This window comes from Haliotis asinina, chromosome 14 (assembly GCF_037392515.1).
Source record: "Haliotis asinina isolate JCU_RB_2024 chromosome 14, JCU_Hal_asi_v2, whole genome shotgun sequence".
Classification (NCBI taxonomy): domain Eukaryota; kingdom Metazoa; phylum Mollusca; class Gastropoda; order Lepetellida; family Haliotidae; genus Haliotis; species Haliotis asinina.
Window position 1 is genome coordinate 52,014,677 of NC_090293.1, and position 16,922 is coordinate 52,031,598.

Below are 16,922 nucleotides of genomic sequence, written 5' to 3' on the forward strand. Positions count from 1 at the left end.
TTCACAATAGGAAAATTACAAGGAAAAAATTAAGCGTGTTTATGTTAATCTAATTATTATTTGCATAAAGCAATGTTTTTAGACAAAAAAATACTATAATCCGCTCATTTTCAGTATAAGTGCAAAACTAATAATCGATTTAATTGTAATCGAAATAACAACATAACGATTAACGTAAGTGTCTCACTTTGCAGTCCATATTTGTGAGAAATGCTCCAGCTAAGAAAGAACTTGTCCAACAGGAATGTCGCAAACAGGAGATGGTATATTAGTTACGTCAGTGAGAAGACATCCTGATCAACCGATCCCTCTTACGACAATCAGAGTCACATTTATGGCAAGCATGGCTTGCTGAAGGCCTATTCTACCCCGGCCCTTCACGGGTCAACGCCATTTGAACTTCTATTGTATATAGAGGCAGGCTTTGGGCCCTTCCTACATAGAACCAATGATTATGGGGTCTCATAGTTAACCGCAAAATCATTTCCAATTAATTCCACTGTGGTGAAAATCAGAAGACGGATTTATACAAAGGAGCCATTAGACCCATTGAAGTGTTCACACGTGCACTGAAATACTCACACAATACTCAATTGTCTTTGTAATACTATACGAGAATAATAAATGATAATGAACAGACTTTATGATGCTGTAGAAATCCTGCAGGTAATTCATTTATATCCCGGGCTGTGGGGTAGTCTAGTGGTTAAAGCGTCCGCTTGTCACGCCAAAGAACCGGGTTCGATTCCTCACATGGGTACGTGCAATGCGCGGTGTCCCCACCGTGATATTACTGGGATATTGTTAAAAATGGCGTCAGTCCATACTTTCATTTGAGAGTTAGGACCAGTACCAACCACACTTTCTAAATCATGATCCAGGAGGTTTATCATTCAGTTTCATGATCATTTATAAATACCGTATACATGCCATTGTTACGTCAGAGTCGTTTTCGTAATCTGATATGGAGTTGTCGATTGTATTTGCGTAGACAATTATATGATACGTTTAAACGTGTACTGGGTAGAGATAGTTCATTAGCATATTTCGGATTGATTTATGTCATTATGTGTTACACAACGAATTGGGAAGAGCGGAATTGTGCTGTACAAGTATTTATTTATGAAGTTATTTCCTGAATTTGAAATTCACTTTCTGTAACTGTTTACCTGTCTTGAAATTTCTCCAAATAACTTAGTGAAAGTGAAAATCTAGCCACCCATCCATCCATCCACACACACACAGAGACAGACACGAACCCACACAGGCATGCATACGAACTCACACATGCGCACACGCAGATATACACAGGCATACACACACATACACGCACACGCACACAAGCACACACATACATACACACACTCATACACACATACATACTACATACAAGTCAAAACATTGATTACAGAACAGTCTCGTTTCCTGTTTACTGGGTTCCGTCCTATTCCGCAACTTAGTGCGATAATCAGTCCAGAATTTGCAATTCATAATTAAATAATGATAATTAATTCATTTAACTGGATACAGAAATATTAATCGGTATAATTTGTTACGTCTATACACTTGTACATTGCAACACTACACCCCTTCTGTTCCTTGCAAACATGTCGCACAGCATGCTCTGACAAATGGGAACCTGGAAATCTCAAAACGATGCTTTGACGCTAGAACAATTTGGCGGTCTGGTACACCAACTTCATTGTGCTTTACAGAACTACACTGAATAAGCGCAAAAAATCCCACATAACATCTGTAACCAGTGAGCCAAATGTTCTGAATCAATACGGGGGCATTAAGCAGGGGCACGGGATCGGGTGGTCAGGCTCGTTGACATGGTTGACACGTGTCATCGGTTCCCAGTTGTGCAGACCGATGCTCATGTTTTTGATCACTGAATTGTTTGGTCCAGTCTCGATTATTTACAGACCGCCGCCATATAGCTGGAATATTGCTGAGTGCGCCGTAAAAACTCAACTCACTCACTCAAATGTTGTAGATATTTGTTAGAGAAATACATTGTCGTTATGTCAGTATTTTTTTCAGTTATGGTGTGATGGATGGATGTGAGATGGTCACGTTCCTGTCCTGCACGATGTGATACGGGACGATGACGGTGTTTTTATGGTGTGATGGATGGATGTGAGATGGTCACGTTCCTGTCCTGCACGATGTGATACGGGACAATGACGGTGTTTTATGAAATATCAAGCAAGTATTCATCGTAGCTGAAAATGGCCTTGGCGATTGAACCCTCCACGAGTACCATGCATGTTGTTTTATTTGTCTGGTTGTTTATTTATTTAGAGATATCTGTAGAAATGTGTGAGTGAATTGTGTCACTTTATATGAGTCGATAGCCGAAGCGAAGTGACGAAACTGAGATGTTTACCATTTGTGCAACAAACGGATACCTGAGAAACCTAGAAACCGGGCTTCGAACCAACAATCTTAGGTTTCGTGAAGAGCCAAACAGGTCACATCGAATCACATCATCAGAAAACACTTTATAGGATTAGGGATGTCCATTAAATTCCAGGTTTCAGTTTGTTAGTACACACTGATTCATATAAAAGTCAGTTTGGTTGTATTTCGTGAAAGCTTTTGATTAAAAGATTCAATTTTAACATTTAACAGGTTGATCCCCCACCACCTAAGTCTAATGAATTAACTAATATAAGCATATTGTCCTATTTAAGGGACGTACTGTTGCCGTGTAAACACTTATGGAAAAAACCGACACCTCATTTATCTTTCACTGCCTGACCAAAAGAAAATCTAGGACCATATGCTTAAATGGGTTAAGTTGTACACACTGACATACCACAAATCCCCTAAAACACGTTCCAGAGTTCATTTTCTAATATGTTTCTTTATTCTCTCGATTAACCTGTTGTGGCAGATATAAACCTCAGTCATTACATTTATATAAGCTCTTAAAGAACTTTGTTAGTATCGTATAGTTAAGATTCCAAGTTGAACTATTTTCTAGCGTTATTCCTTTCTTGGAGTTTTGGATAACACAATTAATGCTACCCCCATAACTTGTAGGTCTTCACGGTCTAGCACCCTTGCTCAGTGTAAACACCTTGATATCTACATACACAGCAATAACGTGATTAAGATAGTTGCCAACTGACGATGCCTCGTTCGACAGATATCCGGGTACGTGGATATACGGAAATGCAGCTTACCTGCAACTTACCTGCATAGGTAAGAACCATGTTGAAGGCCCGCCCATTGCCACTACTCCTCGTCAGGGAATAAGGATCTGCCCGCCTGAGCAGTTTCTCAACAAAAGAGGACCCACTCCCCTAATCCGGTTTTCAGTCTTAAAATAGTAACCATAACAAAAGTCAACAATCATTATGATAATTTGGTAATCGTAACTTGTAACAAAGTATCGCTTAGTTGAAAGTGAGGCAGCCAATGGGAACAGAACATGATGCCATTGTGAAGACTTCCAGGAACTGACTGATTGAGTAAGAGGGAGTGTTGTGGGGTATATATACACCATCCATCAACCCAAGTCTTCACATAGTTGACTTTTAAGAAGCGTTTCACGAAGAGATCTCCCCACAGGTAGGCGGCATTATGTAACGTATAGAACTATTTCACTGAACCTATGACACTTTTGGAGTACCATGTAGAAAGTGTGGTAGATATTGGTCATTACACTCGTGAACATGAAACACCGACACAGCTCATAACACATGAGGGTAAATTGACGCGGTTATCAACATGAATTAACTACGGAATTTGTACAGTATTTCAAACTCTATTCATTACCATTTTTCATTCTCGTACAGTCTTATAGAGAAACATGAATACGAGTATCCGAGCACTGGCGTTTATGTGTGAATAACCACTTATGTGCACAGCACACAGAACTTTGACTGAGTTGTATCAAAACTACATTTGCCTCATAAATTAGAGCAGGCTAGGCCTCAAGCAAGGCCTCAGATCGCAAATCTGTCGCTCATGTCTCCAGAAATTGCCACATCTAGACGTTTGTCGAACGATCACGCCTTCCCTCTCCACTTTCACGGAGGCATGCAATTCTAGTACAAAACCATCTTGAAAGCTCACACGCTGTCGTTGACTGCTGTTTAAATCTGATGCACGAGAGAACTAGGTATTTTTGACATACTGTACACGTGTAACATCACGCACTAATACAGACGCCAGTTGTCGGGTTCGTTTCTCAACATAAGTGCAAGGATATACTTGATTTTACTTTCATTTAGCTGTTCATTTTTTTCTAGCGAAAACATGTTCACATCTGATATGTCAATGTAGGTGATGGTTACAATGAAGTGTACAGCTCCAATACTGCTGCTGTCGCTGGCACTATTCATCAACAATGGAGAGTGTCAAGAAATGTCGCCAAGTGAGTTCTCATGTTTTAGATGCCACGATGTCTTTAGCTTGTCGTCATTAGTCTTTTGTTCTCGGAAGTCTTTTCGTCCCGGAAGTGTATTGCACTCCCTTTCTATCTTAATATACAAACAATTTGATTTAAGTGCCGAAACAAATTCCATAGGCCGACATTATATGAACAGATCAATGATAACACCAGGTGTTGGTGAGATATCTAACTGCTACAAAATCTGTTCATTTATGTATGCAAGGGCACCTTGATAAAAGTAAGTGTCGTTCATATATCTAAGTGACGGTTGGGTGGCCTAGTGGTTAAAGCGCTCGCTCGTCACCCTCCCCAACCCCCAACCCCCAACCCCCAACCCCCAACCCCCTTGGGTACAATGTATGAGGCCCATCTGTGGTGTCCCCCACCATGATGTTGTTGGAAAATGCTAGAACCGGCGTAAAACCAGTCACTCACTCATATTTCTGAATATTGTTTCTAAAGGGTGCAAGAACCTTCTCGACGTTGTTGCCGTTGTTGACGGATCCGACAGCATCATTGATCAGGACTTCCTCAAACTAAAGGATGCTCTAATAAAGATGTCAGAGGCTCTAGGTCTGAAAACGACCGGACCGATGTTTGGAATTGTTGTGTACAGCTCAACTGTTTCTCAAACTGCCCCATTGACCAGTAATCCGGAAATGCTGAAGTCACAAATTTTGAGTTTTTACCACCCAAAGGACGGGACAGCTACCCATCTTGGGATCCGGAGCATGACCACAATGATGCAAGAACAGGGCCGGCCTGGTGTGCCTAAAGTTGGCATTGTGATAACCGACGGCCGATCCAAGAAGCCTTCAGAAACACAAACAGCCGCAGAGGCTGCCAGAAAGGCAGGTATCAATATGTTTGCTGTGGGCGTCGGACATTCCATCAACCAAACAGAACTAAAAGGCATCGCCTCTGAGCCGGAAAATGTCTTGGAGCTGGAGAATTTTGATGAACTTCGGAATAGCGTTTTATCCCTGGTTCAGAGAGTCTGCATAGGTAAGTACCAGCAACGCCCATTTTCCAAATGATATTTTGAGAAAATTCGAAAATATTTTCACAAACACTGTGCTTGATATGTTCGGTCCTTGACTATATTTTGAAGGTATATCCTACAAAAATACCCACATATAATTGTCTCTTAGACAAGGTAGTGAATAAACATATTGTTACAGTTGACGGCAGTTGGTCTGAATGGAATGTTGCAACCGGGAGCTGTTCCGTGTCTTGTGGAGGAGGGTCAAGAAATATCACCAGGACAAGAACTTGCACCAACCCACCTCCCAGCAACGGGGGACTGGATTGTGTGGGATCAAGCACAGAGACTGATTCGGAGGCGTGCAACACTGGCGGATGTTCAGGTGAGATTCTATTCAGCTTGACGCTATGTGTGTAAGACGGAACACGCTTACTGAATCATATGAGGGTCGATGTTCATATCATTAATGAACTACTGTAAAACATACGCTATTTTAGTTTTAGACAATGAAGGAAAAATGTGGTGTTGCAGTGGACGGAATCTGGAGTGAATGGGTTGAAACTTCAACCTCCTGTTCCGTGTCTTGTGGAGGAGGGTCAAGAAATATCACCAGGACAAGAACTTGCACCAACCCACCTCCCAGCAACGGGGGACTGGATTGTGTGGGATCAAGCACAGAGACTGATTCGGAGGCGTGCAACACTGACGGATGTCCAGGTGAGATTCTATTCAGCTTGACGCTATGTGTGTAAGACGGAACACGCTTACTGAATCATATGAGGGTCGATGTTCATATCATTAATGAACTACTGTAAAACATACGCTATTTTAGTTTTAGACAATGAAGGAAAAATGTGGTGTTGCAGTGGACGGAATCTGGAGTGAATGGGTTGAAACTTCAACCTCCTGTTCCGTGTCTTGTGGAGGAGGGTCAAGAAATATCACCAGGACAAGAACTTGCACCAACCCACCTCCCAGCAACGGGGGACTGGATTGTGTGGGATCAAGCACAGAGACTGATTCGGAGGCGTGCAACACTGACGGATGTCCAGGTGAGATTCTATTCAGCTTGACGCTATGTGTGTAAGACGGAACACGCTTACTGAATCATATGAGGGTCGATGTTCATATCATTAATGAACTACTGTAAAACATACGCTATTTTAGTTTTAGACAATGAAGGAAAAATGTGGTGTTGCAGTGGACGGAATCTGGAGTGAATGGGTTGAAACTTCAACCTCCTGTTCCGTGTCTTGTGGAGGAGGGTCAAGAAATATCACCAGGACAAGAACTTGCACCAACCCACCTCCCAGCAACGGGGGACTGGATTGTGTGGGATCAAGCACAGAGACTGATTCGGAGGCGTGCAACACTGACGGATGTCCAGGTGAGATTCTATTCAGCTTGACGCTATGTGTGTAAGACGGAACACGCTTACTGAATCATATGAGGGTCGATGTTCATATCATTAATGAACTACTGTAAAACATACGCTATTTTAGTTTTAGACAATGAAGGAAAAATGTGTTGTTGCAGTGGACGGAATCTGGAGTGAATGGGTTGAAACTTCAACCTCCTGTTCCGTGTCTTGTGGAGGAGGGTCAAGAAATATCACCAGGACCAGAACTTGCACCAACCCACCTCCCAGCAACGGGGGACTGGATTGTGTGGGATCAAGCACAGAGACTGATTCGGAGGCGTGCAACACTGACGGATGTCCAGGTGAGATTCTATTCAGCTTGACGCTATGTGTGTAAGACGGAACACGCTTACTGAATCATATGAGGGTCGATGTTCATATCATTAATGAACTACTGTAAAACATACGCTATTTTAGTTTTAGACAATGAAGGAAAAATGTGGTGTTGCAGTGGACGGAATCTGGAGTGAATGGGTTGAAACTTCAACCTCCTGTTCCGTGTCTTGTGGAGGAGGGTCAAGAAATATCACCAGGACAAGAACTTGCACCAACCCACCTCCCAGCAACGGGGGACTGGATTGTGTGGGATCAAGCACAGAGACTGATTCGGAGGCGTGCAACACTGGCGGATGTCCAGGTGAGGTTCTTGTGTTTCAAGTCATCCTTGGTGAGAATGAATTGTAAATAGTTGATATCACCTCCGTCATATGATTATAGGTGGTCGAGGTCGGACACACCTGATCACCTACCTCGCCACTGTAGTTCACAGTTACTAAGGTTTGATTGTATAAACAACTTCGAGGATTTTACAAAACTATAACCATAACACAGTGAGTCAGTGAGATGGTCATGTATATTTTATCTAAAATCAACAGATCATGCAGGGACTTTTTACATTCGTCAGTGGTTGCTCTTGTCTTGTAAGGAGCTAAAGGTGTGGCCGTTGCAATCAGTGCCTATCAAATACTGGCCTCCCTAAATGCCCGCTGTTGTAATCTTATAAATTCTCACCTTTTGGTATGGTGTGCTTGTTCCACAGTGAGAGCTGACCTGTGTGATGGCTGCGATTATGACAACGGTATCGGGTTCATGCCCTACCCATCGGACTGTTCGAAATACGTCCAGTGTTTGGAGAAAGGTTCAAAGCATGTCATCAGGACTTGCTCTCCTGGAACGCTCTGGAACCAGACCCTCCTCAGCTGTCAGCAAGCAAGTTCTGTTTCATGCGGTTCCTCATATCCAGGTAATTTGATGTTCAATTTCTTTCGTCCCTTAACTGTGTCAAGATCCGCTTACCGTAGGTTAGACGCTGTCACGACCACCACTTTCACTGAAAACAGAACATCACCGGCCTGACTATGTAACGGTCAGCTTGCTAAACCCACCTGCGCAGTTACACTAAGGTGTCCCCTCAATTTATTCAGTATCCGATATGCCTGTTACAATATGTTGACGATTCTTGTCATCTTAGGCCCGCGAAGTTCCGAGTTAGAATTGGTTCTCAGCGACCCTTGCTTGTCGTAAGAAGGATCGGAACCAAACAAACAGCCTCCTCTTAAAATTCCGAGTAATAGTAATCGTGTAAGAGAAATGTAATCCATCTGAGGCAGCAAACACAATTTTGGAACCAACCATAACGTCGATGTGAGATGCCATGTCTGGTATTCTGATATCGACCCTCTGTTGTAGCTCCAAGGACAGATTCATCCATGTGTAGTTGTAACACCGTGGATGTTCCCGTTCCTAGTAAGTGGTTACAGTACATATATATGTCCATCATTTTGACATCTATCAAAATTTCATTTTTATAAAATAAGCGTGATAAGAGGTGGGAGACGAGTGTTGAGTGACTGTGGTTTTTACGCCGCTTTTAGCAATATCCCACATTCACACAGTGTACCAATGTAGGCACTTTATATCCCCGTGACGGGAAAAAAGCTGTATCCAAAGGTCTGCCCTACCGTTCCCGCTGGGAAACGAACATCGACGAGGACAAGTGTTTATGAAACCGCACTGATTGAAACACAAGCTGGACCAGTGTGGGCGATAATCAGCATTCCAAAAAGGCAGTGCTGGCTTGGGTTTTCGTAACACTCAGTGAGTATAGTCGTACGCCGCTTTAGCAATATTCGGGCAATATCAAGGGAACAACAGAAAGGGCATGACAGTATTATAGTCACAGTATTATAATTTCGTTATAAACCACTGTTTTTCCAACCTGTACAGTCTATTATCTCCTAAATAGCGTGCAGGTGAGAGATTCGCTCTGGTATAGCTTTTCACGTTACAGGGACTACAACAACAACAACAACAACAACTACAACAACAACAACGGGTACTTCCAAGTGTAAGGAGGTCGCCGGAGACAAGACTCGTTATGACCAGTTCGTGAGTGGTCACGGTTGGGTGAACAGACATTGTCCACCAGGAACCGAGTTCCGTCTTGCCAAGTGTGATTGTGTAATGCCCACAGTCCCAATATTGCCTGTCGTTCCAACTACACCTGTACCAGGTGAGTCAGTCAATAAACCTATTTTCTTCAAATATTGGAAATTGCTCCGTTTTACAACTCACAATATAAACATGGTCACGTGTTCAAGTTCACCATAATTTGTATTTATAAAGATCCGGGATAGAATTGGTCTCCAGCAACCCATGGTTGTCGCAAGAGGCAACTGACGGGATCTGGTGATCAGGCTTGCTCATTTGGTTGCCACGTGTGATCGTATCCCATCACGTAGATCGATGCTCATGTTGCTTACTGGATTATTTGGTCCAGACTCAATTATTTAAAGACCGTCGCCATACAGTTGGAATATTGCTGAGTGCGGCATAAAGCAATAAACAAACAAAAAACAAAACATGCAACCAGCCCAAAAAGTCCTTCTTAGAAATACTACTAGCACTAATTGATATGCGTACATCTTCGTCACAGTGAATGAGTTTACCTTTACGCCTCTTTAACGGCAGGCCCTCTGCAATGGGGTAGCCTTGTGCTTAAAGCGTTCGCTTGTCAGGCGGAAGACCTGGGTTTTCGTCACCATATGGGTACATTGTGTGAAGCCCATTTCTTTTGTCACTATCCATGATATTGATGGAATGTTGCTAAAAGCAGCGTAAAATTAAACTCATTCACTCACTCACTCACTCACTAAGCTTGGTCTTTCTTCAGCTATATGTTTCTGAGAAAAGAACGCCTCCGAAGAAAACCACCTCAATCTGGGCAAACCATTTCTTGTTGTTTGTAGTTGTCATCTTCTTTATGTCTGGATGGGTGAGTTTGGGCTGAGGTCATATATCGGTATTGATGGTCTGAGGGTAGGCCCCTATCAGACTTTTATGATAAATAGCGTGTAGGTGAGGAAGTCGCTCTGATGTTACTTTTCACGTTACAGAGACAACAACAACGGGTACTTCCAAGTGTAAGGAGGTCGCCGGAGACAAGACTCGTTATGACCAGTTCGTGAGTGGTCACGGTTGGGTGAACAGACATTGTCCACCAGGAACCGAGTTCCGTCTTGCCAAGTGTGATTGTGTAATGCCCACAGTCCCAATATTGCCTGTCGTTCCAACTACACCTGTACCAGGTGAGTCAATCAATAAACCTATTTTCTTCAAATATTGGAAATTGCTCCGTTTTACAACTCACAATATAAACATGGTCACGTGTTCAAGTTCACCATAATTTGTATTTATAAAGATCCGGGATAGAATTGGTCTTCAGCAACCCATGGTTGTCGCAAGAGGCAACTGACGGGATCTGGTGATCAGGCTTGCTCATTTGGTTGCCACGTGTGATCGTATCCCATCACGTAGATCGATGCTCATGTTGCTTACTGGATTATTTGGTCCAGACTCAATTATTTAAAGACCGTCGCCATACAGCTGGAATATTGCTGAGTGCGGCATAAAGCAATAAACAAACAAAAAACAAAACATGCAACCAGCCCAAAAAGTCCTTCTTAGAAATACTACTAGCACTAATTGATATGCGTACATCTTCGTCACAGTGAATGAGTTTACCTTTACGCCTCTTTAACGGCAGGCCCTCTGCAATGGGGTAGCCTTGTGCTTAAAGCGTTCGCTTGTCAGGCGGAAGACCTGGGTTTTCGTCACCATATGGGTACATTGTGTGAAGCCCATTTCTTTTGTCACTATCCATGATATTGATGGAATGTTGCTAAAAGCAGCGTAAAATTAAACTCATTCACTCACTCACTCACTCACTCACTCACTAAGCTTGGTCTTTCTTCAGCTATATGTTTCTGAGAAAAGAACGCCTCCGAAGAAAACCACCTCAATCTGGGCAAACCATTTCTTGTTGTTTGTAGTTGTCATCTTCTTTATGTCTGGATGGGTGAGTTTGGGCTGAGGTCATATATCGGTATTGATGGTCTGAGGGTAGGCCCCTATCAGACTTTTATGATAAATAGCGTGTAGGTGAGGAAGTCGCTCTGATGTTACTTTTCACGTTACAGAGACAACAACAACGGGTACTTCAAAGTGTAAGGAGGTCGCCGGAGACAAGACTCGTTATGACCAGTTCGTGAGTGGTCACGGTTGGGTGAACAGACATTGTCCACCAGGAACCGAGTTCCGTCTTGCCAAGTGTGATTGTGTAATGCCCACAGTCCCAATATTGCCTGTCGTTCCAACTACACCTGTACCAGGTGAGTCAGTCAATAAACCTATTTTCTTCAAATATTGGAAATTGCTCCGTTTTACAACTCACAATATAAACATGGTCACGTGTTCAAGTTCACCATAATTTGTATTTATAAAGATCCGGGATAGAATTGGTCTTCAGCAACCCATGGTTGTCGCAAGAGGCAACTGACGGGATCTGGTGATCAGGCTTGCTCATTTGGTTGCCACGTGTGATCGTATCCCATCACGTAGATCGATGCTCATGTTGCTTACTGGATTATTTGGTCCAGACTCAATTATTTAAAGACCGTCGCCATACAGCTGGAATATTGCTGAGTGCGGCATAAAGCAATAAACAAACCAAAAACAAAACATGCAACCAGCCCAAAAAGTCCTTCTTAGAAATACTACTAGCACTAATTGATATGCGTACATCTTCGTCACAGTGAATGAGTTTACCTTTACGCCTCTTTAACGGCAGGCCCTCTGCAATGGGGTAGCCTTGTGCTTAAAGCGTTCGCTTGTCAGGCGGAAGACCTGGGTTTTCGTCACCATATGGGTACATTGTGTGAAGCCCATTTCTTTTGTCACTATCCATGATATTGATGGAATGTTGCTAAAAGCAGCGTAAAATTAAACTCATTCACTCACTCACTCACTCACTAAGCTTGGTCTTTCTTCAGCTATATGTTTCTGAGAAAAGAACGCCTCCGAAGAAAACCACCTCAATCTGGGCAAACCATTTCTTGTTGTTTGTAGTTGTCATCTTCTTTATGTCTGGATGGGTGAGTTTGGGCTGAGGTCATATATCGGTATTGATGGTCTGAGGGTAGGCCCCTATCAGACTTTTATGATAAATAGCGTGTAGGTGAGGAAGTCGCTCTGATGTTACTTTTCACGTTACAGAGACAACAACAACGGGTACTTCCAAGTGTAAGGAGGTCGCCGGAGACAAGACTCGTTATGACCAGTTCGTGAGTGGTCACGGTTGGGTGAACAGACATTGTCCACCAGGAACCGAGTTCCGTCTTGCCAAGTGTGATTGTGTAATGCCCACAGTCCCAATATTGCCTGTCGTTCCAACTACACCTGTACCAGGTGAGTCAATTATAAACCTATTCTACAAAGATTGAAAATTGCTCCAGTCTACAACAGTCCAACATAATTTGTCTTTATTAAAGGGGCACTGATGCGGAGCAATTTCCGTGGACTGGTGTAAACTTTTGTCATCTCCCGTGAGTACCCGGATGATATCCCAGAATTCGTGACTGGTTCGAGACCTCTGCTGCGCAGTCCGTAAGCGCAATTGATAGTTTAATTATAGACAGATCAACTGAGGTGAAGTCATTTTACTTCATTACAAATGTATTATGAAAACAAATGCAACACTTTAAAGGTTAATCATCTGCCAGTGGTAGAAATGGTAAAAAAAACTTTTAGGACGGAAAAATACCGAAGCCAATGTAGGTCTCTATATTTTGTCTCATAACCCTAGTTAGTTTATTGTCATACTTGTATGATTCTAAAAATTAATAAAAGAACACACGATCTGCTTATAATCACAGTAAATTTCTAACATAACAGCAACATTTATACATTGCATAGAATGCCAATGTGGATCCTATTTCACACACATAAGCGATTTAGTGGGTTTTTCTGTCATGCAGATTCTTCTGAATGCTACAACAAATAAATTAATACAAAATGCAAAAAAATGAATGTAAAACAGACTAATTTTATTAGCAACGATGTCATGTTACTACCTTGTTCAGGAATGTATCCATCAATATCCACGTAAAAGAAATCGTATTCCATTCATCTGCAGTTGGTAAATAATCCTGCTCTATGTCGCGTGTCTTACAACTGTCTCATTTGCGAAAAAGTAACACATCGTTTCACGTCTTTCGTTGGTGAAAACCAGATAAACCTCTCATTGGTCTCCCTTGCACACCTGGCAACTAATTGTATGATGTCCACTATTCTAAGTAATTTAGTTAACCAATAATGAGCAATCAATCAATCAACGCAAGGGTGGTTAATTCTTTGAAGGGAGGATGTTGTTTTTGCACTTACACTTTACGACAGGCTGTAGTCATCTACACACACTGCCTTTTGACAAATCCACTAGAAGATAAAAGTAATTAATCAATCAGTGAGTTATCGGTTAATCCTTTGATCGATGTTTGTTTTTGTAACTCAGGTGATAAACCCTCTTGCATCACTTACATACACATATTACATAACATACAATACATTTGCCATTACAGACCTTAATTTATAATGTTGAGTATTTACTCCAGACAGGAGAAATGCCAAATGGGAACCTTTGTTGAGTAACCGAAGTGGTGTTGCTACTAATTATACCTGTTATAAATTCATGAATTGACCATCCAGAGAATGATGACAAATAACACGTGTAGGTTTACACCATCAAACGCTAGTTACAGCAAGGAAGATGTAATCTCTGTGTCGCATGCAGCCTGAAAACACTTATGAGCCGAAACTGTTTTGAGGATACCAAGGGAATTTCGTTACATAAGGAATACACACGGGCATTTGCTGTGTACTTCGGTAAATAGGTGAAATAAGGGTTTTTTACGTAAGAAAATTTTCTCTACCAAAGGCAAAGTCATCGGTTTTTGTTTACGAATTCAAATAAATCAACTGTGTGTTTTTATTATCATAAATAATAAACCATTGTAGCTACCATAGCTACCAAAATGTACGTATGATATTTGCTATCACAGCTGAACCAACACTCAAAACTACCTAAGTATAAAGCTTTGCAATCTTCCATACTGAAACAAATGGCTTGCTAAGTGCCTGTAGACATCATATTTTCATGTAACATGATTAAATATCGAGGTTAAAAACACAGAAATAGGATCAAACTGGATCAATAACTATACCATCCAAGCATCCGAAAAGACCTACACTGCTGGGATATTTGGTTACGATCAGACAAGGAATACCATGGATATTTTAAAACAAATGGCATATGATGGGCATCCGGCCTCCCGACTGTTTAGGTGAAGAAATTCTGCTAATATGGACAGGAGCCCAGTTCCTTTGTCCGTCACGGTCGAAGGAGCGGGCGCTGACCAATTTGCGGTTTGGTTTCGTAATTAGACCGTTGGTGAGAAACATTATTCGCTCCGCATCAGTGCCCCTTTAAGTTGTTTCGAAGCCGACCAAAGTGATATCAACATGCTTTAAATTACCTATACACTTATTAAATCAACGAAATACAAATTAAGGTATGGCATTGTAATTTCGAACTTTGATAGGGGACAATCACGGGATATACTGTTTTATCGCATTCAAGAGCGTGATTCATCAGAGTGTATTGCATTACAGAAAACCCAGAATGCCAACCGGAAGTATACCTCCCTTGCGACAGTGACCTCAAAGACCACTCCGGGCGCCAAACCTACATCCAAAACGAGGGCGTCACAGTCAGCAACGGTGTTGCCGTCTTCTCTCGCAACTCCGGTCTGAGAATTCTGCGTTTCTCCAACGTCGACATCGGCAGCACGCTTGTAATATCCTTCTCCCTACGGAGGGGTGAACGGACAAGACGAGCACAAGCTATCGTCAGCAACGCCGACTGTGGCCGACGGGGGAGCATCTACATCACACAGACATTGTCGACGGTGGAATTCATTGTAGTGAATAAAAATAACAGAGAATGTACCATCTCGCTGCCATACACGGTAAGTACACTGCGTTCTTGCTTTGGGCAAAGTTTATTTTTACGCCGTTTTAGCATTGTGCTACAGTTCAAGGCAACGTTAAAATGTTAAATATAAAATAGATCTTTGATTGTACTGAAATGGTACTATTCTCTTCAAGCACGTCGTGGGCCGCATGGAGCGATTAATGACTGCCTGCAGTCTGACTGTTGAAGGGGGAAATATGACAGCCACAGTTGGAGCCAAGACGAAAACCATTTCCTGTCCAGGTAAACTATGCTGGTCTTGGATGAACCCCAATATCTCTTTTGTGTCGATTTCCTCATTGAAATTGAAGTGACCCAATAAATAAAAGGCAAACGGTGAATGTTAGTAAAATGTTTTTTCAATCAACAATTGTATCATATGATTATGTAGATTCACCAGAACATACAAACCGCTACAAAGTAATTAAAATGCAGTACAGATTATAATAGCTGTGGTAAAACTCCGTGATGATATGAAACATTGTGATATTGCCAGGTGACATTGCCAGGAGTCACTGCGCCATGCAGGTGGGAAGGGGCACAGGCTATGACAACTTTACAGGTGAAATTGACGAGGTGAGGATACAATCGACAGCTTGCTTCTTTCACGTAAGGGGTGGTGGGGTAGCCTTGTGGTTAAGTAAAACGTTCGCTCATCACGACCCGCGTTCGATTTCCCAGATGGATACAATATGAGAAGCTCATTTCGGGTGTCCCCCCTCTGGAATATTGCAAAAGCTGCGCAAAGCACAGCTCATTCACTTTTTCTCGTCAAGTCCAAGATTAAACAAGTTATGACGTGTACCAAATCATAACTTTTAGTACCGCTTCAAAAACATGGTTGATACTGGGTCGTAAAATCTCTGGACATCGCTACCCCGTGAAGATTCTGGTGGACGATTCTTCTCACCTTAGGCCCGTGAAGATCCATGTTAGAATTGGTCTTCAGTAACCCAAGGTTGTCGTAAAGGGCGACTAACGGAACCAGGTGGTTAGGCTCGCTGACTTGGTTGACACATGTCATCGTATCGCAGTAGCGTAGATAGATACTCATCCTGGATTGTCTGGTCCAGACTCGATTATTTACAGACCGCCGCCATGTAGCTGGAATATTGCTGTGTGCGGCGTGAAACTAAAGTCACTCACTAAGTGGGAATAACTAAACATTGCCAACAAGTTGGGGCTTACTGAAGGCATTAATATCTCATGTATCACACTGAAACACGTATGGCGAGTCATGCATTGCGGGCGCGGTGGGGTAGCCTAGTGGTTAAACCATTCACTCGTCATACCTAAGACCAGTGTTCGATTCACCACATGGGTACAATGCGTAAGCCCAACTGAGATGTCTCGTGCTGTCATATAGCTGGAATACTGATAAAAGGGGCGTATAGCCCATGGTGGCGGTAGTAGTAGTAGTAGTAGTAGTAGTAGTAGTAGTAGTAGTAGTAGTAGTAGTAGTAGTAGTAGTAGTAGTTGGAGGAGGGTACGGGGAGAGGATGTACGCACTACATTCACGAGAGAGTGTATTTGGACATATATATAGTCTGGTTCATAATTATTGAGAATTTTTCTTCTTACTTTGAGCTATCCTAACACCTCAACTGATTCACTGATACTTAAAACTAAGTAATGGTATAAGGGAGGTAACTCATCTTGGCCTACTGAGTATAGTACAATTAGAGTTACCTCCCCTGAATTTGTAGCAGACGTCATTTTCCTCAGCACTGTCAACAATGTCTGC

At 42.3% G+C, this 16,922-nt stretch overlaps 1 protein-coding gene across 1 annotated transcript in view; it reads left to right on the forward strand.

Moving 5' to 3' along the window:
• Positions 1–3,535: 3,535 nt before the first annotated feature.
• LOC137262225 (uncharacterized) overlaps positions 3,536–16,922 on the forward strand; it is a 15,171-nt gene continuing 1,784 nt past the window's right edge. Inside the window, exons 1-17 of the mRNA XM_067800023.1 lie at positions 3,536–3,582; positions 4,300–4,390; positions 4,871–5,413; positions 5,590–5,775; positions 5,925–6,110; positions 6,260–6,445; positions 6,595–6,780; positions 6,930–7,115; positions 7,265–7,450; positions 7,853–8,056; positions 9,104–9,325; positions 10,209–10,400; positions 11,292–11,483; positions 12,367–12,558; positions 14,818–15,173; positions 15,313–15,421; positions 15,675–15,754. Of these exons, the coding sequence (XP_067656124.1) occupies positions 4,303–4,390; positions 4,871–5,413; positions 5,590–5,775; positions 5,925–6,110; positions 6,260–6,445; positions 6,595–6,780; positions 6,930–7,115; positions 7,265–7,450; positions 7,853–8,056; positions 9,104–9,325; positions 10,209–10,400; positions 11,292–11,483; positions 12,367–12,558; positions 14,818–15,173; positions 15,313–15,421; positions 15,675–15,754 (3,294 nt within the window). The 5' untranslated portion in view covers positions 3,536–3,582; positions 4,300–4,302. The remainder of the gene's footprint in view (positions 3,583–4,299; positions 4,391–4,870; positions 5,414–5,589; positions 5,776–5,924; positions 6,111–6,259; positions 6,446–6,594; positions 6,781–6,929; positions 7,116–7,264; positions 7,451–7,852; positions 8,057–9,103; positions 9,326–10,208; positions 10,401–11,291; positions 11,484–12,366; positions 12,559–14,817; positions 15,174–15,312; positions 15,422–15,674; positions 15,755–16,922) is intronic.